The following is a 25,240-nucleotide window of genomic DNA, read 5'->3' as shown; positions in this document are numbered from 1 at the left end:
AGAAGTGCTACAAAGCTTAAATTAAACCAAGTTCATTGTATCAGTTCTTTGAATGGCGGCAGTGTACTTTCATAGAAAAATGTGTTCAAACACCTGCACATCTGTAAACATGACAGACACAAGCGGAAAAAGTTGAATTTCTGACTAAAAATATTCAGTACATTTTTCAAGAACTTTATATTTTTTTGTTCATCATACAGTATAATTATTAACAATTAAACACACATTTTAAATTCAACCAATGGTACTATGGTTTTGTGCCCCCAAGGTATGGGCCCCACCAGGATGCTGACCCGTTTAAACCCAGAGTCCCAGCTCACATTCACCATTTTGTAGCCTATAAGAACCAGGACCACGGAGCCTGGCTGAGAGGAGGGGATGTCTGGCTGGATGACTGCCAGTGAGTACAAACTGAATGGTTGATTTTTGAGTGTCTTAAAATGAACCTGAACTTATTCATTTTGCAGATTTGCAGATAACGGCATTGGCCTCACTCTGGCAAGGTAAGCCACTTACTTTAGCACAAACTTGTTAATAATAAGAATAATACCGTGTTTTTCGAACTAAAAGTCGCTCCGGAATATAGGTCGCATTAGCCATAAAATGTACAATAACGTGAAAAAAAAACATATAAGTCGCTCCGGAGTATAAGTCGCATTTTGGGGGAAATTTATTCGACAAAATCCAACACCAAGAACAGACATGAACAAGCAACAACAGGCTAAACGATAGGTATGCTAACGTGACATAAACACAAACGAACAGCTGAGAACGGGCCTGACGTAACATTCAGAGTTATTCAAAAAACTATTTCATAAATAACATGTTTATAAAACCATCTGTCACTCCAATTCATTAAATCCATCGATCGTCCTTCATGTAAACCAGGGGTGTCAAAGTCAAATGGACGGAGGGCCAAATAAAAAAAATTGCTACAAGCCAAGGGCCGGACTGATCGAATGTTCATTGAAATTTTTTTAAATGACGCATATAGTCTAGTGAACCTAATTGAACCTACTGAAAACCTAACAAATATATTCCAATATGATCAGATTTTGGTAAATTAAATAATTGGTAAATTTGGTCTGATTGATCTACTGGTCTTCTCTTTGACAGAACAAACTTGCAAAATTGTTAGGTGCGCCAGTGTGTGGATTGGGACATAGCAACTCATGTGTTAAGTGTTGATCGCAATTTGGAGTCAGATCAATAACTAAAATCCGTAGCCTAACAACATGAACATTAAATGAAAGAAACCTGTATTGTTTAAGGCACCATCAGTAACCTATATTTTATATTTTAGCAAAAGTGGTCTAAATTTACTTCAAAGAAAAAAATAATAGCAATTTTCTTTCATCCACTCAACTGAAATATTTTTAAAATATAATTGGATTGAAATACAATAAAATAAAGTGCAAAAAATCTATTAATCAAAAACACTTACCTCAAGGAGAAGTAACATGCAGTGAAAACAAATATTAAACTTTAACTTTTAAACTTTCTATTTTAGCAAAAGTGGGCTAAATTTACTTCAAAGAAAAAAATAATCCGCGTCTTTCGTTTCATAATGTCGTCTCAGATTATACTCTTTCAGTACCGCCACACTTTCTCCACACAGAAGACACAGGTTTTCCAGCTACCTCCGTGAAGATATACTCCGACTCCCACTTGTTTGAAACCCCCAGTTCTCAGTGTCCACCTTCCTTTTTGCCATTTTTGAAAGTTAATTTTACAGTTATGCTGACTGCTAATAATAAACACTGAAATGAAGCAGCGTACTGCTCGGTGCGTCACCGTTGCATTGTGGGAAATGTAGTATTGGTGCGTGTAAAAGATCTGCGGGCTGCCGGCTTGCTGCGGTCTGCGGGCCGGTTCTAATAATAAATCAAGAGCATCCCAGGGGCCGTAAAAAACCTTCTCGCGGGCCGGATGTGGCCCGCGGGCCTTGACTCTGACATATGTGATGTAAACAATGGGTGCGCACCGCTGACGGCGCTTGCACTTCAAAATATTCCACAAGCCCATATAACGATATATAAATTATATATCAAATAACTATTTTATAAGCAATAATATCAAACCATCTGTGTCACTCCAAATCATTAAATCCATCGATCAAATTCCTTGTCCTTTGTCAACAACACCACGCGTGCGCCCTGACGTCAGCTTCGTTGTTATTCCACAGATCTAGTATACAACTATATTGTAGCGTTAACAAAGTACAAGGAAAGACGTGGGTTTGGTAAACGGCTCTTTATTTAACAAAACAAGAGTTCAACGAGCCAACAACTACTGAACTGTAACGATAAAAACGTATACAAGTTGGTACACGAAATAAAATATATCAAATAACTATAACATAAATAGTTAACCGCCACACGCCCCCACCCTTAGCTACATCGGACGAAAAAAGGAGTTTATATTTTGTCATAGAGGCAACAGGGTAAACCTTATCCCATTTAAAACAATCATGAGTGGGTGAAATGGATGAGTTTAACATTAAAACAACAGCACACTTAGGAACTATATTTGCAGGTATGATTTTCAAAAGAGGTCTTGGACACATACATGCAATGCAACTGGTGTTGGCCATTTTTGCGGCTTGCTCAGCCATAAGAAGCCAGTTGTTGGTTTGACCGCTTATTCCTGTGGAGGCTACGAAATAGCTGTCTATATCAGTGAGGAGCATACTTGTGATTTTTGCTCCTGCTGACAAGGTGTAATTATTTATAACGGGACGGTCTGCGATCGACATTGTTTTGTTAATGCAAATAGCAATAGGAAAGTGGGGATCAATTCCAGAGGACCAAGCCCACAGTTGAAAACCCCAACAAGAAGTGTTAAACAAAGTGGCATTTGGAGGACGAATTTGACCATCAGGGAGTGTAAGAGTAAAAAGGAGGCTTGTGCCCTGATTTTTCAAAGTTACTCGTTTAGCAAAGAACACAGCCTCTTCACTGGAACCAGAGGGCCAAAAATCTTGCGTTTGTGTGGTGACAAGGGTGCCCCAGTCGGTGCTAACCGGGTGACCAGTTAAATACCACCAATATCCGAGCCATTTATCCCCGGTAGTGGGGTGACCATTTCGAAAACCTTTCAAACTTTTCATCGGTAAAATACCGTATTTGCCGGTGTACAGGTCGACTCGGTGTATAAGTCGACCCCCTAAAATTCGACGGAAATTTACGATTTTATGATATATCCTTTGTATAAGTCGAGCTCAATTGTTGCATTATATTAAACTTCAAAATTCAATATGCGAAATTTATTGACGAAATGTGTTCAAATTCCGGGAGGCCGTGCGCATGCGGCTGTTTATAAGCACCGCGGAGGAGATCGCGGCCGGCGAGCTCGTGTACGCCGCCCGGCACCAACGGGAGGCCAGAAATAGCTCCAAGCCGAGCGGATCGGCACTTTATAAGCACCGCGGAGGAGATCGCGGCGCCTCATTCGACTTCCAGCGGCCGGCGAGCTCGCGCACCCGCCCGGCACATCCGGGAGGCCGTGCGCACGCGCCAAGTGGCCGAAAATAGCCCCCGCCGAGCGGATCGGCTGTTTATAAGCACCGCGGAGGAGATCGCGGTGCATCATTCGACTTCCAGCGGCCGGCGAGCTCGCGCACCCGCCCGGCACATCCGGGAGGCCGTGCGCGCGCCAAGTGGCCGAAAATAGCCCCCGCCGAGCGGATCGGCTGTTTATAAGCACCGCGGAGGAGATCGCGGCGCCTCATTCGACTTCCAGCGGGCCGCGCACTCGCGCACGCCGCCCGGTTCAAATTTTCTAAGTGCAACGCACAATGAGATGCATGAGAAACGGCCTTGGTTACCATCACATTTGAAGCGATGAATACGAAGTTAAATTTTATGACTCGGTGTATAAGTCGAGGTCGATTTTTTTCGGTCGATTTTGGATCGAAAAAGGTCGACCAATACACCGGCAAATACGGTAATAGAAGAAGATGTATTAGGAACCACAGTAAACATTAATGAGTTATTGTAAGTCCAAGACAAAAGCCATGGTACGCAAGTTGGAACGCGGACGGTTTCTGGTGTGCAAACAACATGATCGAAAGGGGATTTTGTGTTGCGCTTATGTCTAGAATTTTTTTCCCATGAGCCATATTGATTAGAATCAGCGTTGGTAGTTGCCTGAGAGAAGAATGTTCGAGGCTCATGGTACTCTATCCATACAAATAAAATAACCCCCGAAAAAAATATAATGGTAACACAAATCAGCAAAAGCAACCAAAAGCGCATGGTAGACTTTGCGCAGGCTACAGCCCGATTAAAGCACTCACCAAATGACTCTCTAATGCTCATGTTTTTGGATCTCCTCAGAGTCAACACCCTGAGCTTCGGGTTGGTGTCTTGGAAATTGGCTTCTGCTAGCTTTCGTGTCAACCCTGGATCTTGGCACCAGGATCAGGCACTATTACCAGACTTTGCTCACCTTCCGTACTTAGGTTGGGTCTGCGGAGATCACCTTTTTACGATGAGATAAATGAATCCATGTGTTGCGTTCGGCTATTTTCAAAGCATTAGGTGTCGTGAGTAGTACCAAAAAGGGACCTTCCCACTTGGGTGAATGCCAATTCTTCCTCTTGATACTCTTGATCAAAACCCAGTCTCCCGGTACCACTTTGGGGTCTTCCTGCGGAGAAATGGGTTCATCATCAGTGTTATTGGTTGGATTCTTTTGACGTTCCAACATTTTTCTCATGTAATCAGCTAATGTGGCTTCCTCGGGGATCTCCCATGTGTTCTTGAACTGAGGAAGCCTGTAAGGTCTTCCAAACATAGTTTCATAGGGAGTTAGCCCTGTTGTACTTGTAATATTTATGTACATTTTGATCAGGTCTAAGCACTGAGTCCATGGTCGTTTGGTTTCTTCCATACATTTCTTTAATCTGTTTTTATAGTCGCGTTAGATCTTTCAACAAGGCCAGCTGATTGTGGACGATAAGAACAATGGTTCTTTAAATTTATGTGGAACATTCTCCCAATGTTATGCACTATTTGATTTACAAAGTGTGGACCATTATCGCTGTAAATTCTTTCTGGAATACCGTACCTTGGAATGATGTCTTTGCATAAGGCTTTTGCCACTGTGAGTGCATCAGCATGTTTGGTTAGAAATGTTTCTACCCATTTAGAAAATGCGTCTATTATGACCAAACAATATTCTTTCCCTTCACATTTATGTAATTGAATATAATCCATATGTATTGTCTGAAACGGATACAATGGAGTCGGGAATTTCCCTCTCTGAGGTCTTAAATTGCCTTGTGGGTTGTGTTTAGCACAGATCAAACACCCTCTGCAAAATTGTTGTGAGAAAGCTGCAAAGCCGTATGTTGTATAAATAGCTTCAACTTGTTTCACCATACCCCCCGTCGAGACATGGGTGACCCCATGACTCGAAATAGCAGCCCATTTGAACAAGTTACGAGGCAAGACAGGTTTGCCCAAAGGTCACACAAAAAGACCATCAGTGTTTTTAGTTGCACCCCGTTTTTCCCAAGAGAGTCGTTCCTGGGAGGGGCTCTGAGACTGCATGTCAAGCAACACATCAGGGGAGATGTGTCACATCGAATCATGATCAGTGAGAGACAAGAGGACATGGAGCAGGCCTTCTGCAGCAGCCTTAGCGGATTTGTCAGCAAAAGCATTACCAAGAGAAACAGGATCAGATCTTGCAGTGTGAGCAGCACATTTGCAAACCCCCACCTTTAAAGGTAGCTGGACAGCGTCCAAAAGTTGAGTTAGTAATGTGGAATGGGTGACGGACTTCCCTTCATGCCACGGTTGCTCCACTGCTGAGCAAAAACGTGCACTGTAGCAAAAGCATACTGACTATCAGTCCAGATAGTGACGGACTTGTTTGCAAACAATTTGCAGGCCTCAGTCAAAGCAATGAGCTCAGCGGCCTGTGCTGACATATAGGATGGCAGTTTAGCAGCCTCCAAGACTTCGTCGGCAGTAACAATGGCATACCCAGTAAGGGTCACACCAGATTCATTTTTCTTAGAAGACCCATCAACAAAAACCACATGACCATCTGGCAGAGGCGTATCTTCCAAATCAGGCCGAGCCTTTGCAATCTGTTGGGCAGCATCGACACAATCATGGACTTTGCCGTCGTCAGGAAGGGGAATGAGAGTGGCAGGATTGAGTGTCGTGCATCTTTCAACGGTCAGGTGTGGCTGAGACAGCAACGTAGCCATGCAAGAAAGATGACGTGCAGGCGACAGAAAGGTCATATTAGTCTGTAGCAGAAGGGCCGAGACAGCATGAGGAACTTTCAGTGTTAAAGGATGAAACAACACAACTCCAGCACTGCTCTCCACAGCCATGGAGGCCGCCACCACGGCCCTCACGCATGGTGGGAGAGCACATGCAACACTGTCGAGTTTAGAGGAATAAAAAGCAATAGGTCGCAACTTTGAGCCATGTGATTGGAGCAAAACAGAGGTCATGTAAGTCAACAGTTTGGACAAATGCCTTATCATAGTTGGGTAAGGCTAGAGTGGAGCTGGATATCAAAGTCTGTTTGATCAACACAAAAGCCTCCTCAGCTTCAGGAGTCCATTTTAAGTGAGTGGACATTGAGATGTTTTCCACATCCATCAATTTGGACAGAGGAGCAACAATTTGGGCATAATCAAGTATCCAGCTTCTACAATAACCTGTGAGACCCAAAAAAGACATCATTTGTTTCTTTGTGAGTGGCTTAGGAGTTTGCAAAATAGAGGCCTTTCTGCTCTCAACTATAGATCGACCTTGGGAACTTAGATTGTGGCCTAAATACTTAATTTCAGTGGACCACAGTTGAAGCCTGTTCTTGCTGACCTTGTGGCCTTCACTTGCCAAGTGATGCAGCACTGCAAGTGTGTCTTTCTGGCAAGAGGCAAAATCAGGAGATGCTATTAAAATGTCATCAACATAGAGCAAGATTTGACTTCCCATTGGCGGGACAAATTTAGCCATCACCTGCGAGTAAATTGTCGGGCTTTAACAGTACCCTTGTGGTAACCTTGTAAAGGTGTACCTTGAGCCAGCATATGTAAATGCAAACCAAAACTGACTCTCTTCTGCAATAGGGACAGAGAAAAAAAGCATTGCTAATGTCAATCACTGTAAAGATTTTCGCATCAGGTGTCAATGAATTCAACAAGGTATGCGGGTCAGGGACACAAGGTGCTCTCTGAATAACAGCATTGTTTACAGCTTGCAAGTCCTGCACCATTCTCCACCCCACAGAAGGGGGTGCCTTCTTTACAGGGAAAATTGGAGTATTGCAAGGAGAATCAGGGCAAGGAACAATGACACCTGCTTTTAGCAAATCAGAAATAACAGGTGCAATACCCTGTAAAGCATCAGGTTTTAAAGGATACTGCCTCACACAAGGGCGGTATTCAGTTCGAGGTCTTGTGACAACAGGAAGCGCACCTTTCACTAAACCAAAATCAGAAGGACCTGTAGACCAAAGATGACTTGGGACCTCAGCGAGGATGTGCTCGTCATCGGACGTCAACACAAAATCTCAAAATGAGGGTGTTTGTTCAACACAAGTATCAGCGTGGATTCCATTAATAAATGACAAGTCCTGAGGCATATTTTGTTTGAAGAGCTTGGTGGAAGGACTATAAAAGGAGTCAGGATTAACCTGAGTCCAGTCAGAAGCTGCCAAGGCATCACCAGCCATAAATCCCAAACTTTGCCACGTTGCAGTGTGAGGCCTGTAGAGAGAGATGTGGAGCGGAGTGGGAGACACGTGCAACTTCTGAACAGCAGGGGGAGCCGTTTGTATGACTACACAAGCACGGCTTTCACCATCATGCAGAAGGAAAGATGTTGTCAAAGTGGCAGGTGTAGCAGCCTCAAGCATTTTCTCGTAGTTGTGATCAGGACCAGGTGTGTCTTTATCCCACATAGTTATGTGTAGTTTATTTGCTTCCATTGCCTGTTCAGGGCAGTGCAAAAGAGTGGCCACACGGGCCAAAAGAGGGGAACCAAATTCCATCACTTCTGCATCAGCCAAATCCAATGAATAAAAGTAGTAGCAGTGAAATTGACCAAAAATCTGTAACTGGTGTCGCCTTTTGACAACAATTTGATCGTTAAGAGACACAAGGGAAAGCCCAAGGGCAGTGAGAGCATCTCTACCTAGCAAATTAATAGGGCAACTGGGCATCAGCAAAATGGGAATGCAACAACTTCCCCCTTCTGGGTCCCGTACCCAAACTGGTCGAGACTGGGGAACTGGGGTTGCCAGCCCATTTGCTGCTCTCACCCAAAAAGCTTTACCACTTTTTTGCACATCTGCAGGTATGTCACGACATGTGGTCACACATGCCCCTGAGTCACACAAAAAAGTTATTGGAGTCCCGTTTACCATTAGAGTTATCACTGGCTTCTCAATATTGTTCATCAACAAATCTTGAATGTTCAAATCTACATCAACAGGGGGAGCTGTTGGCAAGGCAGTTGTTTCAACTGTAGTTTGACTGTCGGCTAGTCATAAGGGAGGTTTACTCTCACCCTTGCCTGGGCAGTTTCTTGCTATATGGCCTTTTTTTCCACATGACCAGCAAATAGGAGGTTCAGCATTGTATCGTTTTGACTGACCTGAGGCGGGCTGGTCATTTGTTTTATAATTGGGAGAACCACGACTATACCCCCCGCTACCTTTGCCACGGAATTTGTTACGACCACGCCCCGTCTAGGCGTGGTTCGAAGGTCTTATTTTGATAGAACATTTCAGACTGCTCTCCATTAACCAAAAAAAATGGTGCCTGTTTTCCCTTTCTCTTTTGCTCTTTTTGAATTGACAACTTTTTCGGCGTGTATAGCATGATCAATGAACTGTGGCAAGGTAGATGTCGGGAAAGTGATCATATGTTTAGTGATCCAGTTTTGGATTGCTGGTCGCGAATTTGCATGTAGAGCATTTTTGAGTTGTTGGTCATAAACATCAGTTCATGCTCCAAGCCACTATTGGCTTTGAACACTCTTTCTAGTCTGTGTCTAAAGTCTTCAAACAACTCATCTTCTTTTTGTTTGGTTCGGCCAATGTCTGTGTAATTTGTTCTACGTTCGAATTTTATTTTTATCCTGCCCAATAGTTGGTCAATTTCTGTTTGTAATGGCACCCCGTTACATTCCAATGGACGGCCCCGGGAATCAAAGGGATTCCAGGTGCCTTTAACGCTTGCCCAATGTTTGGTTAAAGATGCCATGAAAGCCTGTTGTACTTCATCGCCTCTCAAATTATAGGAAGCAATGAGTTGTTTCATGTCGATACAGTATTGATCAACATCTTCAGTGGGCAACGCTATGCCCTCAATTGCTGATTTTATATCAGCTTGGGTCCATGTTCTGTATACTAAAATTGTGGATCCTCCATCATCATGAGGATTGGCCACTTCAATCATCGGGTATGCGTCAGCCGAGGGAACCAACTTAGCACGGCTCCGCGTTAACATACCACGAGCAGAATCACTATACTCAGGAGGATGGTCTGTGCTTGGTAATTTGGGGTACAGAGACGGAAAAATTGGTTCGCTTTGGCGTGCTGCAATCTCTGTTTTTATAATTTGATCATTTTTCTCATCCTCATTCATCGCATTGTCAGCTTCGGCCTTCAAGTGAGCCCGCGCTGACACTGTCTCATCATCTTCCTGCCTGTGCAACAGCAAGTTTTTTTTTTTATCTTTTCTTCATCTTCCTTATCTTTCAATTTTCCTCTCATCTGCCCACATTTTCTCTTCTCAGCTTCCAATTCCCATTGTAGATAATATCCGTCTTTATTCTTCTTTACGCCACATTTAGCATCAATTGATTGCTTTAGGTTATTCAACGAATTCGTTTTCAGCTGACCATCAAATTTGTAATCGGTTATCCATTTGTCAAGATATTTTACATTTTCAGGGTCGACCTCTTCCATCAATTTCCAATCTTTGCATTTTAATTCATGTCGGGGTAGCGGCTTTTGTTTGCTATTTGATTTTCCCATGGTTTATTTTTCTAAATTTCGGAGTTGGCAATTCGAATGGCACCTACAGTGTCCTAAAGCCAATTTAATTCACAGGACAGTGGTAAAATATTCAATGAGTGGTAAGTCTCCTTTCCTCTGCTTCCACACAAAACCACTGTTTACAATCCTGTGTGTTTATATAGAGGAGAGCTCAAACGAGGTCACTCTCAGTCAAACCATACACACACACACACACACACACAATGCGCACTTTTATCGTCTCACAGGCAAGCAGGGGAGTCCACCCTCCCGTGGATTTTAACAAACTCTTTAACCTTCCTATTGTGTAAGAAAAAACTTATTTTTGCCTTTTTCTTGAAGTAGATATAAAACCTATATTTTCATGGATAAGGGAGCCAAACCAGCTAAACAAGAGTTAAGAAAAACACCACAGATGGCAGCAGAAAGCTAACACATTAGGAAGGTTAAGTTTGGAGGCCCCACGACACCTCAGTGGAATTTAACTGCTCCAAATTACCTGTACTTTTTTAGAAAACAGAGGAGTCCGCCCTCCCGTGGAATTTAACTGACTTTTACGTCAGGAGACTTCACCATCCCATGCAGAATTTAACTGTTTCTAATTGCACTTGATAGGGTCTAGAATTGTCAAGGTTTTAAGTGACCTCTTGTCACCGCACTTTCATTCCTTTTAACAGAATCAATATTCGTACTCACAGTCTGCTGGTTCTTTTCCTCGGATGTTCTCGTCAACCACTCCGGCGTCCAACTGACTGATCGAGTCAGCCCCGTGAAAAGGGTTTCTTTGTATGCCTTGGCCAAGGACTTGTCCTGAGTCGAAAAGTCAGCTGGAACCCCGAAATAGGTCTGTCGAGATCCCGGACGAGCCCCCAAATTTCTGTTGGGTTCAAAGTGCTAACTGAATATCTGAATAAGAGAAAAGGATCAGCAGACAAAAAAACAAGTGAGGCAGAATATTGATTTTTCTCGCGAGGAGTGCGATACCGATTGCTTTCTACAATCTGACTACACACACTAAAAATCTGTTTACACTCCTCGCTCTTTTTATTTGGAAATGCCCTACCCACAGTGTGAGACGATTAGCCCTTGAGGGGGGAAAGAGATTGTGGCTTCGTCTCGTAAGAAAAGAAACAAAAAGTGACGCACCAAGTGTTGTGTGCAGATATGGCTATATCAGCAAAACAGTTTAAGCAATATTGCGAGAGATGAGAAGAGAAAGTGACGTTCTTTAAGGAAGATCAGAAGGTTCATGACGCATCGTTTGATGTGTTGTTTTCACGATATGTTCTGGTGGACGCTGAGATGTCAGCAGTATCTTGTTTGACACAACCGTCATCTCGCCCCTGACCCAGCCGTAATCCTTCTGTTCTGTTGTACAAGATAAGAATAAGCAAGGCAAAGCAGCAAGCATACTGAACAGTAACATTGTGAATAAGTACTCATTAGAGAACGCATGATAACATATATATACAATTTTTCTAACACGCTTGCTACCATTTTTTTTGTTCATAACATTTACCGTTTTTGTGTAATTAGCAAATTTGTGGCTTGAAATTCCCCATTCATTCTTAATGGCAGTTTCAACACGAGCCATTTTCCTGCGTGGGTTCGAATTTTACACGTGTCACATTGGGCATCTCATCATTACAAAAAACTCACACGGCACTTACTGCAGTTTATTTTTACCTAAACATTTACCGTTTTTGCATAATTAGTACATTTGTGGAATAATTTATTATTGGCACATTCAACTTGAACATTCATCACATTAAGCAAAGTCCACCTTTAAAAGAGCAGGAATCTGATTAGCTCAGTTGGTAGGACACGCATCTTCTAACCGTTTTCCTGCGTGGTTTCGATTCCACCTGAGGGAGATTTTCTTTTTTTTTCTCGCTTATCATATGTAATTGTCATCATTGCATAATTTGTAAATTTGTTGTATAAAAGTACACATTCATTCTTGGCATTCAACATAATTTTGCATTCTTCCCGCTTATCATTTTTAACGCTTATCATTTGTAACTCGTCATTTTTCCAGTTATTTTAATAATAATTCAATTTACTATTTATTCTTCCCGCTTATCATTTTTAACGCTTGGCATTTGTAACTATTTTCCTATTTATCTTGATCATCATTTATTTCCCTGTTTATTTTTCTTGTTTATCATTTTTCCCATTTATCTTCATCATCATTTATTTCCCTTTATAGTTTTCCCATTCATAATTTTTCCCATTTATCTCCATCATTTATTTCCCTTTTTAGTTTTCTTGTTTATCATTTTGCCCATTTATCTTTAGCATTATTTATTTCCCTTTTTATTTTTCCCGTTTATCATTTTTCCATTCATTTTATTTCTCATCATTTCTCAATTTAATCAATTTATTTCCCTTTTTATTTTTCCCACTTATCATTTTTCCTATTTATTTTATTCATCATGGGGGCTCGGTGGCGCACTGGGTAGCACGTCCGCCTCACAGTTAGGAGGGTGCGGGTTCGATTCCACCTCCGGCCCTCCCAGAGCCCGTGTGGGTTTTCTCCGGGCACTCCGGTTTCCTCCCACATCCCAAAAACATGCTTGGTAGGCCGAGTGATCACTCCAAATTGTCCCTAGGTGTGAGTGCGAGTGCGAATGGTTGTTTGTCTCTGTGTGCCCTGCGATTGGCTGGCAACCGGTTCAGGGTGTCCCCCGCCTACTGCCCGATGACGGCTGGGATAGGCTCCAGCACGCCCGCGACCCCCGTGGGGACTAAGCGGTTCGGAAAATGGATGGATGGATGGATGGATTTTATTTATCATTTATCATCATTTATTTCCCTTTTTATTTTTCCCACTTATCATTTTTACCATTTATTTTATTTATCATCATTTATCATTAATTATTTCCCTTTTTATTTTTCCCTCTTATTTTTCCCATTTGTTTCATTTATCATCATTTATTTCCCTTTTTATTTTTCCTGCTTATCATTTTAACACTCATTATTTTACCCATTTATTTTATTCATCATCATTTATGATCATTAATTTCCCTTTTTCATTTTTCCTTTCTTTCATTTCGAAAAAAAGTAGAATAACAACAGTGCGAAGGTCTTCGCCTTCACACGCAATTTCTCCAGAAATTGCAATTCTAGTTGTGTGACGGCAAAGCCTTCACACATTGTTATTCTACTCTATTATTATTATTGTGTGAAGGCGAAGCCTTCACACATTGTTATTCTACTTTATTATTATTATATTGTGTGAAGGCGAAGCCTTCACACGTTGTTATTGTGTGAAGGCGATGGCCTTCACACATATGTCATTCTACACCGTTCTCTATTATTATTGTGTGAAGGCGATGGCCTTCACACATATGTTATTCTACACCATTCTCTATTATTATTATTGTGTGAAGGCGATGGCCTTCACACATATGTTATTCTACACCATACTCTATTATTATTATTATTATTAGTGTGAAGGTGAAGACCTTCACACTATTGTTATTGCTGTCCTTTATTATTAGTGTGAAGGTGAAGACCTTCACACTATTGTTATTGCTGTCCTTTATTATTATTGTGTGAAGGTGATGGCCTTCACACATATGTTATTCTACACCATTCTCTATTATTATTATTATTGTGTGAAGGCGATGGCCTTCACACATATGTTATTCTACACCATTCTCTATTATTGTGTGAAGGCGATGGCCTTCACACATATGTTATTCTACACCATTCTCTATTATTATTATTATTATTATTAGTGTGAAGGTGAAGACCTTCACACTATTGTTATTGCTGTCCTTTATTATTGTGTGAAGGCGATGTCCTTCACACATATGTTATTCTACACCATTCTCTATTATTGTGTGAAGGCGATGGCCTTCACACATATGTTATTCTACACCATTCTCTATTATTATTATTGTGTGAAGGCGATGGCCTTCACACATATGTTATTCTACACCATTCTCTATTATTATTATTATTATTATTGTGTGAAGGCGATGGCCTTCACACATATGTTATTCTACACCATTCTCTATTATTATTATTATTATTGTGTGAAGGCGATGGCCTTCACACATATGTTATTCTACAACATTCTCTATTATTATTGTGTGAAGGCGATGGCCTTCACACATATGTTATTCTACACTATTCTCTATTATTATTATTGTGTGAAGGCGATGGCCTTCACACATATGTTATTCTACACCATTCTCTATTATTATTATTATTGTGTGAAGGCGATGGCCTTCACACATATGTTATTCTACACCATTCTCTATTATTATTATTATTATTGTGTGAAGGCGATGGCCTTCACACATATGTTATTCTACACCATTCTCTATTATTGTGTGAAGGCGATGGCCTTCACGCATATGTTATTCTACACCATTCTCTATTATTAGTGTGAAGGTGAAGACCTTCACACTATTGTTATTGCTGTCCTTTATTAGTGTGAAGGTGAAGACCTTCACACTATTGTTATTGCTGTCCTTTATTAGTGTGAAGGTGAAGACCTTCACACTATTGTTATTGCTGTCCTTTATTAGTGTGAAGGTGAAGACCTTCACACTATTGTTATTGCTGTCCTTTATTAGTGTGAAGGTGAAGACCTTCACACTATTGTTATTGCTGTCCTTTATTATTAGTGTGAAGGTGAAGACCTTCACACTATTGTTATTGCTGTCCTTTATTATTAGTGTGAAGGTGAAGACCTTCAAACTATTGTTATTGCTGTCCTTTATTGTGTGAAGGCGATGGCCTTCACACATATGTTATTCTACACCATTCTCTATTATTATTGTGTGAAGGCGATGGCCTTCACACATATGTTATTCTACACCATTCTCTATTATTATTATTATTGTGTGAAGGCGATGGCCTTCACACATATGTTATTCTACACCATTCTCTATTATTATTATTGTGTGAAGGCGATGGCCTTCACACATATGTTATTCTACACCATTCTCTATTATTATTATTGTGTGAAGGCGATGGCCTTCACACATATGTTATTCTACACCATTCTCTATTATTATTATTGTGTGAAGGCGATGGCCTTCACACATATGTTATTCTACACCATTCTCTATTATTATTAGTGTGAAGGTGAAGACCTTCACACTATTGTTATTGCTGTCCTTTATTGTGTGAAGGCGATGGCCTTCACACATATGTTATTCTACACCATTCTCGATTATTGTGTGAAGGCGATGGCCTTCACACATATGTTATTCTACACCATTCTCTATTATTGTGTGAAGGCGATGGCCTTCACACATATGTTATTCTACACCATTCTCTATTATTATTATTGTGTGAAGGCGATGGCCTTCACACATATGTTATTCTACACCATTCTCTATTATTATTATTAGTGTGAAGGTGAAGACCTTCACACTATTGTTATTGCTGTCCTTTATTATTAGTGTGAAGGTGAAGACCTTCACACTATTGTTATTGCTGTCCTTTATTATTATTGTGTGAAGGCGATGGCCTTCACACATATGTTATTCTACACCATTCTTGATTATTGTGTGAAGGCGATGGCCTTCACACATATGTTATTCTACACCATTCTCGATTATTAGTGTGAAGGTGAAGACCTTCACACTATTGTTATTGCTGTCCTTTATTATTATTAGTGTGAAGGTGAAGACCTTCACACTATTGTTATTGCTGTCCTTTATTATTAGTGTGAAGGTGAAGACCTTCACACTATTGTTATTGCTGTCCTTTATTAGTGTGAAGGTGAAGACCTTCACACTATTGTTATTGCTGTCCTTTATTATTATTAGTGTGAAGGTGAAGACCTTCACACTATTGTTATTGCTGTCCTTTATTATTATTAGTGTGAAGGTGAAGACCTTCACACTATTGTTATTGCTGTCCTTTATTATTAGTGTGAAGGTGAAGACCTTCACACTATTGTTATTGCTGTCCTTTATTATTATTATTATTATTATTATTATTATTATTATTATTCTACTTATTCCGCTCACTTTTTTGACGCTTAACTCCTTCCACATACTTCAACCGATTCACTCCGTTCCACTTTTCACTTATTCCAAATATTCATGACACGGCTGCTTACATTTTTTTTGTTCGAAAAATTTTCCGTTTTCACAAAATTCACGATTTTGTGGCATTTTTTTCCCCATTCATTCTTAATGGCAGATTCAACATTTCACATTTTTGTTGTTCCAGTTTGAAATTCACTTATTTCAACACATTCAAATCACATTGGGGACATTCCCAAACTTGCCAAATTCAAAAATTTCACGTTTTCACTTTTAAAATTTGCACAAAATTTTGCAAAATTTCACAAAATTTAGTTTTTCACTTCTAGTTTCTACATTTTTCCACCGATTCAACTCGTTCCAACTTTCAACTGTTCATCTTTTGCCTACCTATTCCACACCTTCCCACTTAGCAAAATTTCCAAATTTTCAATTTTGAAATTCACACCAAATTTTCCCCAAATTTAGTTTTTCCCTTCTAATTTCTACATTTTTCAACCGATTCAACCCATTCCAACTTTATTCACTTTGTTCACCTTATGCTTACCATATTCACCCCCTTCACCCCCACTTCCACAATTCAACCCTTGACCCCCACTTCCAGAGTGGCGGCCATCTTGGATTGACCCTGAAGTGCCCCAATGAACCCGGAATGAACTGGAAGTGCCCCAAATCAAACCGGAATTGACCCCAAATGAACCGGAAGTGACCTCAGGTAAACCGGAAGTGACCCCAAATCAAACCGGAAGTGACCCCAAATCAAACCGGAAGTGACCTTTTTCAACCGGAAGTGACCCCAAATAAACCGGAAGTGACCTCAGCTAGACCGGAAGTGCCTCTAATCAAACCGGAAGTGACCTAAATAGACCGGAAGTGCCTCTAATCAAACCGGAAGTGACCCAAATCAAACCGGAAATGACCATATTTCAACATTAAGTGCCCTAAATACCTACATTTGCGCTAACTTTTGCAAATTTTGCCCGATTAAACCCATTTCAACATTTTAACCCCAAAAGTGAACCTCCTGAAGCCGTTTCTTTCCTTTTGTTCCAAATTTCAGAAACTTTTGGTGCAATTTTTTTTTCTTTTAATTCCCATTCATTCTCTATTAGGATTCAAGATTTGCTCTAACTTCTACATTTTTTAACCGATTCAACTCGTTCCAACTTTCAACTGTTCCTCTTTTGCCTTCCTATTCCACAACTTCCCACTTACCAAAAATTCTCTACAATTTTGTTTTTCTACTCTAATTTCTACATTTTCAACTTATTCAACCCATTCCACCTTTCAACTGTTCATCATTTTCCTACCTATTCCACAACTTCCCACTTACCCAAAATTCCAAATTTTCAATTTTGAAATTCACACCCAATTTTCCCAAATTTCCTTTTTCCCTTGTAATTTCTACATTTTTCAACCGATTCAACTCTTTTCAACATCATTCTGCAACATTCCCCAAGTATTTATTCAACCTCTTCACCTTCACACGCAATTTCTTCAGGAATTGCAAATTCTAGTTATTATTAGTGTGAAGGTGAAGACCTTCACACTATTGTTATTGCTGTCCTTTATTATTATTATTATTAGTGTGAAGGTGAAGACCTTCACACTATTGTTATTGCTGTCCTTTATTATTAGTGTGAAGGTGAAGACCTTCACACTATTGTTATTGCTGTCCTTTATTATTAGTGTGAAGGTGAAGACCTTCACACTATTGTTATTGCTGTCCTTTATTAGTGTGAAGGTGAAGACCTTCACACTATTGTTATTGCTGTCCTTTATTATTATTATTATTATTATTATTATTATTATTATTCTACTTATTCCGCTCACTTTTTTGACGCTTAACTCCTTCCACATACTTCAACCGATTCACTCCGTTCCACTTTTCACTTATTCCAAATATTCATGACACGGCTGCTTACATTTTTTTTGTTCGAAAAATTTTCCGTTTTCACAAAATTCACGATTTTGTGGCATTTTTTTCCCCATTCATTCTTAATGGCAGATTCAACATTTCACATTTTTGTTGTTCCAGTTTGAAATTCACTTATTTCAACACATTCAAATCACATTGGGGACATTCCCAAACTTGCCAAATTCAAAAATTTCACGTTTTCACTTTTAAAATTTGCACAAAATTTTGCAAAATTTCACAAAATTTAGTTTTTCACTTCTAGTTTCTACATTTTTCCACCGATTCAACTCGTTCCAACTTTCAACTGTTCATCTTTTGCCTACCTATTCCACACCTTCCCACTTAGCAAAATTTCCAAATTTTCAATTTTGAAATTCACACCAAATTTTCCCAAAATTTAGTTTTTCCCTTCTAATTTCTACATTTTTCAACCGATTCAACCCATTCCAACTTTATTCACTTTGTTCACCTTATGCTTACCATATTCACCCCCTTCACCCCCACTTCCACAATTCAACCCTTGACCCCCACTTCCAGAGTGGCGGCCATCTTGGATTGACCCTGAAGTGCCCCAATGAACCCGGAATGAACTGGAAGTGCCCCAAATCAAACCGGAATTGACCCCAAATCGAACCGGAAGTGACCTCAGGTAAACCGGAAGTGACACCAAATCAAACCGGAAGTGACCTTTTTAAACCGGAAGTGACCCCAAATAAACCGGAAGTGACCTGAGCTAGACCGGAAGTGCCTCTAATCAAACCGGAAGTGACCCAAATCAAACCGGAAATGACCATATTTCAACATTAAGTGCCCTAATTACCTACATTTGCGCTAACTTTTGCAAATTTTGCCCGATTAAACCCATTTCAACATTTTAACCCCAAAAGTGAACCTCCTGAAGCCGTTTTTTTCCTTTTGTTCCAAATTTCAGAAACTTTTGGTGCAATTTTTTTTTCTTTTAATTCCCATTCATTCTCTATTAGGATTCAAGATTTGCTCTAACTTCTACATTTTTTAACCGATTCAACTCGTTCCAACTTTCAACTGTTCCTCTTTTGCCTTCCTATTCCACAACTTCCCACTTACCAAAAATTCTCTACAATTTTGTTTTTCTACTCTAATTTCTACATTTTCAACTTATTCAACCCATTCCACCTTTCAACTGTTCATCATTTTCCTACCTATTCCACAACTTCCCACTTACCCAAAATTCCAAATTTTCAATTTTGAAATTCACACCCAATTTTCCCAAATTTCCTTTTTCCCTTGTAATTTCTACATTTTTCAACCGATTCAACTCTTTTCAACATCATTCTGCAACATTCCCCAAGTATTTATTCAACCTCTTCACCTTCACACGCAATTTCTTCAGGAATTGCAAATTCTAGTTATTATTATTATTCTACTTATTCCGCTCACTTTTTTGACGCTTAACTCCTTCCACATACTTCAACCGATTCACTCCGTTCCACTTTTCACTTATTCCAAATATTCATGACACGGCTGCTTACATTTTTTTTGTTCGAAAAATTTTCCGTTTTCACAAAATTCACGATTTTGTGGCATTTTTTCCCCATTCATTCTTAATGGCAGATTCAACATTTCACATTTTTGTTGTTCCAGTTTGAAATTCACTTATTTCAACACATTCAAATCACATTGGGGACATTCCCAAACTTGCCAAATTCAAAAATTTCACGTTTTCACTTTTAAAATTTGCACAAAATTTTGCAAAATTTCACAAAATTTAGTTTTTCACTTCTATTTTCTACATTTTTCCACCGATTCAACTCGTTCCAACTTTCAACTGTTCATCTTTTGCCTACCTATTCCACACCTTCCCACTTAGCAAAATTTCCAAATTTTATATTTTGAAATTCACACCAAATTTTCCCAAAATTTAGTTTTTCCCTTCTAATTTCTACATTTTTCAACCGATTCAACCCATTCCAACTTTATTCACTTTGTTCACCTTATGCTTACCATATTCACCCCCTTCACCCCCACTTCCACAATTCAACCCTTGACCCCCACTTCCAGAGTGGCGGCCATCTTGGATTGACCCTGAAGTGCCCCAATGAACCCGGAATGAACTGGAAGTGCCCCAAATCAAACCGGAATTGACCCCAAATGAACCGGAAGTGACCTCAGGTAAACCGGAAGTGACCCCAAATCAAACCGGAAGTGACCCCAAATCAAACCGGAAGTGACCTTTTTAAACCGGAAGTGACCCCAAATAAACCGGAAGTGACCTCAGCTAGACCGGAAGTGCCTCTAATCAAACCGGAAGTGACCCAAATCAAACCGGAAATGACCATATTTCAACATTAAGTGCCCTAAATACCTACATTAGCGCTAACTTTAGCAAATTTTGCCCGATTAAACCCATTTCAACATTTTAACCCCAAAAGTGAACCTCCTGAAGCCGTTTCTTTCCTTTTGTTCCAAATTTCAGAAACTTTTGGTGCAATTTTTTTTTCTTTTAATTCCCATTCATTTTCTATTAGGATTCAAGATTTGCTCTAACTTCTACATTTTTTAACCGATTCAACTCGTTCCAACTTTCAACTGTTCCTCTTTTGCCTTCCTATTCCACAACTTCCCACTTACCAAAAATTCTCTACAATTTTGTTTTTCTACTCTAATTTCTACATTTTCAACTTATTCAACCCATTCCACCTTTCAACTGTTCATCATTTTCCTACCTATTCCACAACTTCCCACTTACCCAAAATTCCAAATTTTCAATTTTGAAATTCACACCCAATTTTCCCAAATTTCCTTTTTCCCTTGTAATTTCTACATTTTTCAACCGATTCAACTCTTTTCAACATCATTCTGCAACATTCCCCAAGTATTTATTCAACCTCTTCACCTTCACACGCAATTTCTTCAGGAATTGCAAATTCTAGTTATTATTATTATTATTCTACTTATTCCGCTCACTTTTTTGACGCTTAACTCCTTCCACATACTTCAACCGATTCACTCCGTTCCACTTTTCACTTATTCCAAATATTCATGACACGGCTGCTTACATTTTTTTTGTTCGAAAAATTTTCCGTTTTCACAAAATTCACGATTTTGTGGCATTTTTTTCCCCATTCATTCTTAATGGCAGATTCAACATTTCACATTTTTGTTGTTCCAGTTTGAAATTCACTTATTTCAACACATTCAAATCACATTGGGGACATTCCCAAACTTGCCAAATTCAAAAATTTCACGTTTTCACTTTTAAAATTTGCACAAAATTTTGCAAAATTTCACAAAATTTAGTTTTTCACTTCTAGTTTCTACATTTTTCCACCGATTCAACTCGTTCCAACTTTCAACTGTTCATCTTTTGCCTACCTATTCCACACCTTCCCACTTAGCAAAATTTCCAAATTTTCAATTTTGAAATTCACACCAAATTTTCCCAAAATTTAGTTTTTCCCTTCTAATTTCTACATTTTTCAACCGATTCAACCCATTCCAACTTTATTCACTTTGTTCACCTTATGCTTACCATATTCACCCCCTTCACCCCCACTTCCACAATTCAACCCTTGACCCCCACTTCCAGAGTGGCGGCCATCTTGGATTGACCCTGAAGTGCCCCAATGAACCCGGAATGAACTGGAAGTGCCCCAAATCAAACCGGAATTGACCCCAAATGAACCGGAAGTGACCTCAGGTAAACCGGAAGTGACCCCAAATCAAACCGGAAGTGACCCCAAATCAAACCGGAAGTGACCTTTTTAAACCGGAAGTGACCCCAAATAAACCGGAAGTGACCTCAGCTAGACCGGAAGTGCCTCTAATCAAACCGGAAGTGACCTAAATAGACCGGAAGTGCCTCTAATCAAACCGGAAGTGACCTAAAGAGACCGGAAGTGACCCAAATGAACCGGAAGTGACCTCAGGTAAACCGGAAGTGACCCCAAATCAAACCGGAAGTGACCTTTTTAAACCGGAAGTGACCTTTTTAAACCGGAAGTGACCCCAAATAAACCGGAAGTGACCTCAGCTAGACCGGAAGTGCCTCTAATCAAACCGGAAGTGACCCAAATCAAACCGGAAATGACCATATTTCAACATTAAGTGCCCTAAATACCTACATTTGCGCTAACTTTTGCAAATTTTGCCCGATTAAACCCATTTCAACATTTTAACCCCAAAAGTGAACCTCCTGAAGCCGTTTTTTTCCTTTTGTTCCAAATTTCAGAAACTTTTGATGCATTTTTTTTTCTTTTAATTCCCATTCATTCTTTATTAGGATTCAAGATTTGCTCTAACTTCTACATTTTTTAACCGATTCAACTCGTTCCAACTTTCAACTGTTCAATTTTGGTTTTCTACTCTAATTTCTACTTTTTTCAACTTATTCAACCCATTCAACTTATTCAACCCATTCCACCTTTCAACTGTTCATCATTTTCCTACCTATTCCACAACTTCCCACTTACCCAAAATTCCAAATTTTCAGTTTTGAAATTCACACCCAATTTTCCCAAATTTCCTTTTCCCTTGTAATTTCTACATTTTTCAACCGATTCAACTCTTTTCAACATCATTCTGCAGCATTCCCCAAGTATTTATTCAACCTCTTCACCTTCACACGCAATTTCTTCAGGAATTGCAAATTCTAGTTATTATTATTCTACTTATTCCGCTCACTTTTTTGACGCTTAACTCCTTCCACATACTTCAACCGATTCACTCCGTTCCACTTTTCACTTATTCCAAATATTCATGACACGGCTGCTTACATTTTTTTTGTTCGAAAAATTTTCCGTTTTCACAAAATTCACGATTTTGTGGCATTTTTTCCCCATTCATTCTTAATGGCAGATTCAACATTTCACATTTTTGTTGTTCCAGTTTGAAATTCACTTATTTCAACACATTCAAATCACATTGGGGACATTCCCAAACTTGCCAAATTCAAAAATTTCACGTTTTCACTTTTAAAATTTGCACAAAATTTTGCAAAATTTCACAAAATTTAGTTTTTCACTTCTAGTTTCTACATTTTTCCACCGATTCAACTCGTTCCAACTTTCAACTGTTCATCTTTTGCCTACCTATTCCACACCTTCCCACTTAGCAAAATTTCCAAATTTTCAATTTTGAAATTCACACCAAATTTTCCCAAAATTTAGTTTTTCCCTTCTAATTTCTACATTTTTCAACCGATTCAACCCATTCCAACTTTATTCACTTTGTTCACCTTATGCTTACCATATTCACCCCCTTCACCCCCACTTCCACAATTCAACCCTTGACCCCCACTTCCAGAGTGGCGGCCATCTTGGATTGACCCTGAAGTGCCCCAATGAACCCGGAATGAACTGGAAGTGCCCCAAATCAAACCGGAATTGACCCCAAATGAACCGGAAGTGACCTCAGGTAAACCGGAAGTGACCCCCAAATCAAACCGGAAGTGACCCCAAATCAAACCGGAAGTGACTTTTTTAAACCGGAAGTGACCCCAAATAAACCGGAAGTGACCTCAGCTAGACCGGAAGTGCCTCTAATCAAACCGGAAGTGACCCAAATAGACCGGAAGTGACCCAAATCAAACCGGAAGTGACCATATTTCAACATTAAGTGCCCTAAATACCTACATTTGCGCTAACTTTTGCAAATTTTGCCCGATTAAACCCATTTCAACATTTTAACCCCAAAAGTGAACCTCCTAAAGCTGTTTTTTTCCTTTTGTTCCAAATTTCAAAAAATTTTGGTGCAATTTTTTTTCTTTTAATTCCCATTCATTCTCTATTAGGATTCAAGATTTGCTCTAACTTCTACATTTTTTAACCGATTCAACTTGTTCCAACTTTGAACTGTTCTTCTTTTGCCTTCCTATTCCACAACTACCCACTTACCAAAAATTCTCTACAATTTTGTTTTTCTAATCTAATTTCTACATTTTTCAACTTATTCAACCCATTCGACCTTTCAACTGTTCATCATTTTCCTACCTATTCCACAACTTCCCACTTACCCAAAATTCCAAATTTTCAATTTTGTAACTCACACCCAATTTTCCCAAATTTCCTTTTTCCCTTGTAATTTCTACATTTTTCAACCGATTCAACTCTTTTCAACATCATTCTGCAACATTCCCCAAGTATTTATTCAACCTCTTCACCTTCACACGCAATTTCTTCAGGAATTGCAAATTCTAGTTAGTGTGAAGGTGAAGACCTTCACACTATTGTTATTGCTGTCCTTTATTATTATTATTAGTGTGAAGGTGAAGACCTTCACACTATTGTTATTGCTGTCCTTTATTATTATTATTATTATTATTATTATTATTCTACTTATTCCGCTCACTTTTTTGACGCTTAACTCCTTCCACATACTTCAACCGATTCACTCCGTTCCACTTTTCACTTATTCCAAATATTCATGACACGGCTGCTTACATTTTTTTTGTTCGAAAAATTTTCCGTTTTCACAAAATTCACGATTTTGTGGCATTTTTTCCCCATTCATTCTTAATGGCAGATTCAACATTTCACATTTTTGTTGTTCCAGTTTGAAATTCACTTATTTCAACACATTCAAATCACATTGGGGACATTCCCAAACTTGCCAAATTCAAAAATTTCACGTTTTCACTTTTAAAATTTGCACAAAATTTTGCAAAATTTCACAAAATTTAGTTTTTCACTTCTAGTTTCTACATTTTTCCACCGATTCAACTCGTTCCAACTTTCAACTGTTCATCTTTTGCCTACCTATTCCACACCTTCCCACTTAGCAAAATTTCCAAATTTTCAATTTTGAAATTCACACCAAATTTTCCCAAAATTTAGTTTTTCCCTTCTAATTTCTACATTTTTCAACCGATTCAACCCATTCCAACTTTATTCACTTTGTTCACCTTATGCTTACCATATTCACCCCCTTCACCCCCACTTCCACAATTCAACCCTTGACCCCCACTTCCAGAGTGGCGGCCATCTTGGATTGACCCTGAAGTGCCCCAATGAACCCGGAATGAACTGGAAGTGCCCCAAATCAAACCGGAATTGACCCCAAATGAACCGGAAGTGACCTCAGGTAAACCGGAAGTGACCCCCAAATCAAACCGGAAGTGACCCCAAATCAAACCGGAAGTGACTTTTTTAAACCGGAAGTGACCCCAAATAAACCGGAAGTGACCTCAGCTAGACCGGAAGTGCCTCTAATCAAACCGGAAGTGACCCAAATAGACCGGAAGTGACCCAAATCAAACCGGAAGTGACCATATTTCAACATTAAGTGCCCTAAATACCTACATTTGCGCTAACTTTTG

The 25,240-nt window shown here is 39.5% G+C and overlaps 1 protein-coding gene and 1 long non-coding RNA gene across 3 annotated transcripts in view; one reads left to right on the top strand and one right to left on the bottom strand.

The window, feature by feature from the left end:
* The window catches only part of LOC125966881 (cell migration-inducing and hyaluronan-binding protein), a 266,570-nt gene that overhangs the window by 162,075 nt on the left and 79,255 nt on the right, over positions 1 to 25,240 (top strand). Inside the window, exons 18-20 of one of the 2 annotated variants that reach the window (XM_049717393.1) lie at positions 269 to 400; positions 468 to 503; positions 4,338 to 4,358. In XM_049717393.1, the coding sequence (XP_049573350.1) occupies positions 269 to 400; positions 468 to 503; positions 4,338 to 4,358 (189 nt within the window). The remainder of the gene's footprint in view (positions 1 to 268; positions 401 to 467; positions 504 to 4,337; positions 4,359 to 25,240) is intronic. The other variant, XM_049717394.1, reaches the window with a different exon arrangement.
* On the bottom strand, positions 13,211 to 20,240 carry LOC137840247 (uncharacterized). The gene is made up of 3 exons (XR_011086775.1): positions 17,781 to 20,240; positions 15,720 to 17,570; positions 13,211 to 15,401 (listed from the first exon to the last, which is right to left on the bottom strand). It is a non-coding gene; the product is annotated as an uncharacterized lncRNA (long non-coding RNA).

This window comes from Syngnathus scovelli, chromosome 4, assembly GCF_024217435.2.
Source record: "Syngnathus scovelli strain Florida chromosome 4, RoL_Ssco_1.2, whole genome shotgun sequence".
Classification (NCBI taxonomy): domain Eukaryota; kingdom Metazoa; phylum Chordata; class Actinopteri; order Syngnathiformes; family Syngnathidae; genus Syngnathus; species Syngnathus scovelli.
This window is presented reverse-complemented; position numbering and strand designations above follow the sequence as displayed.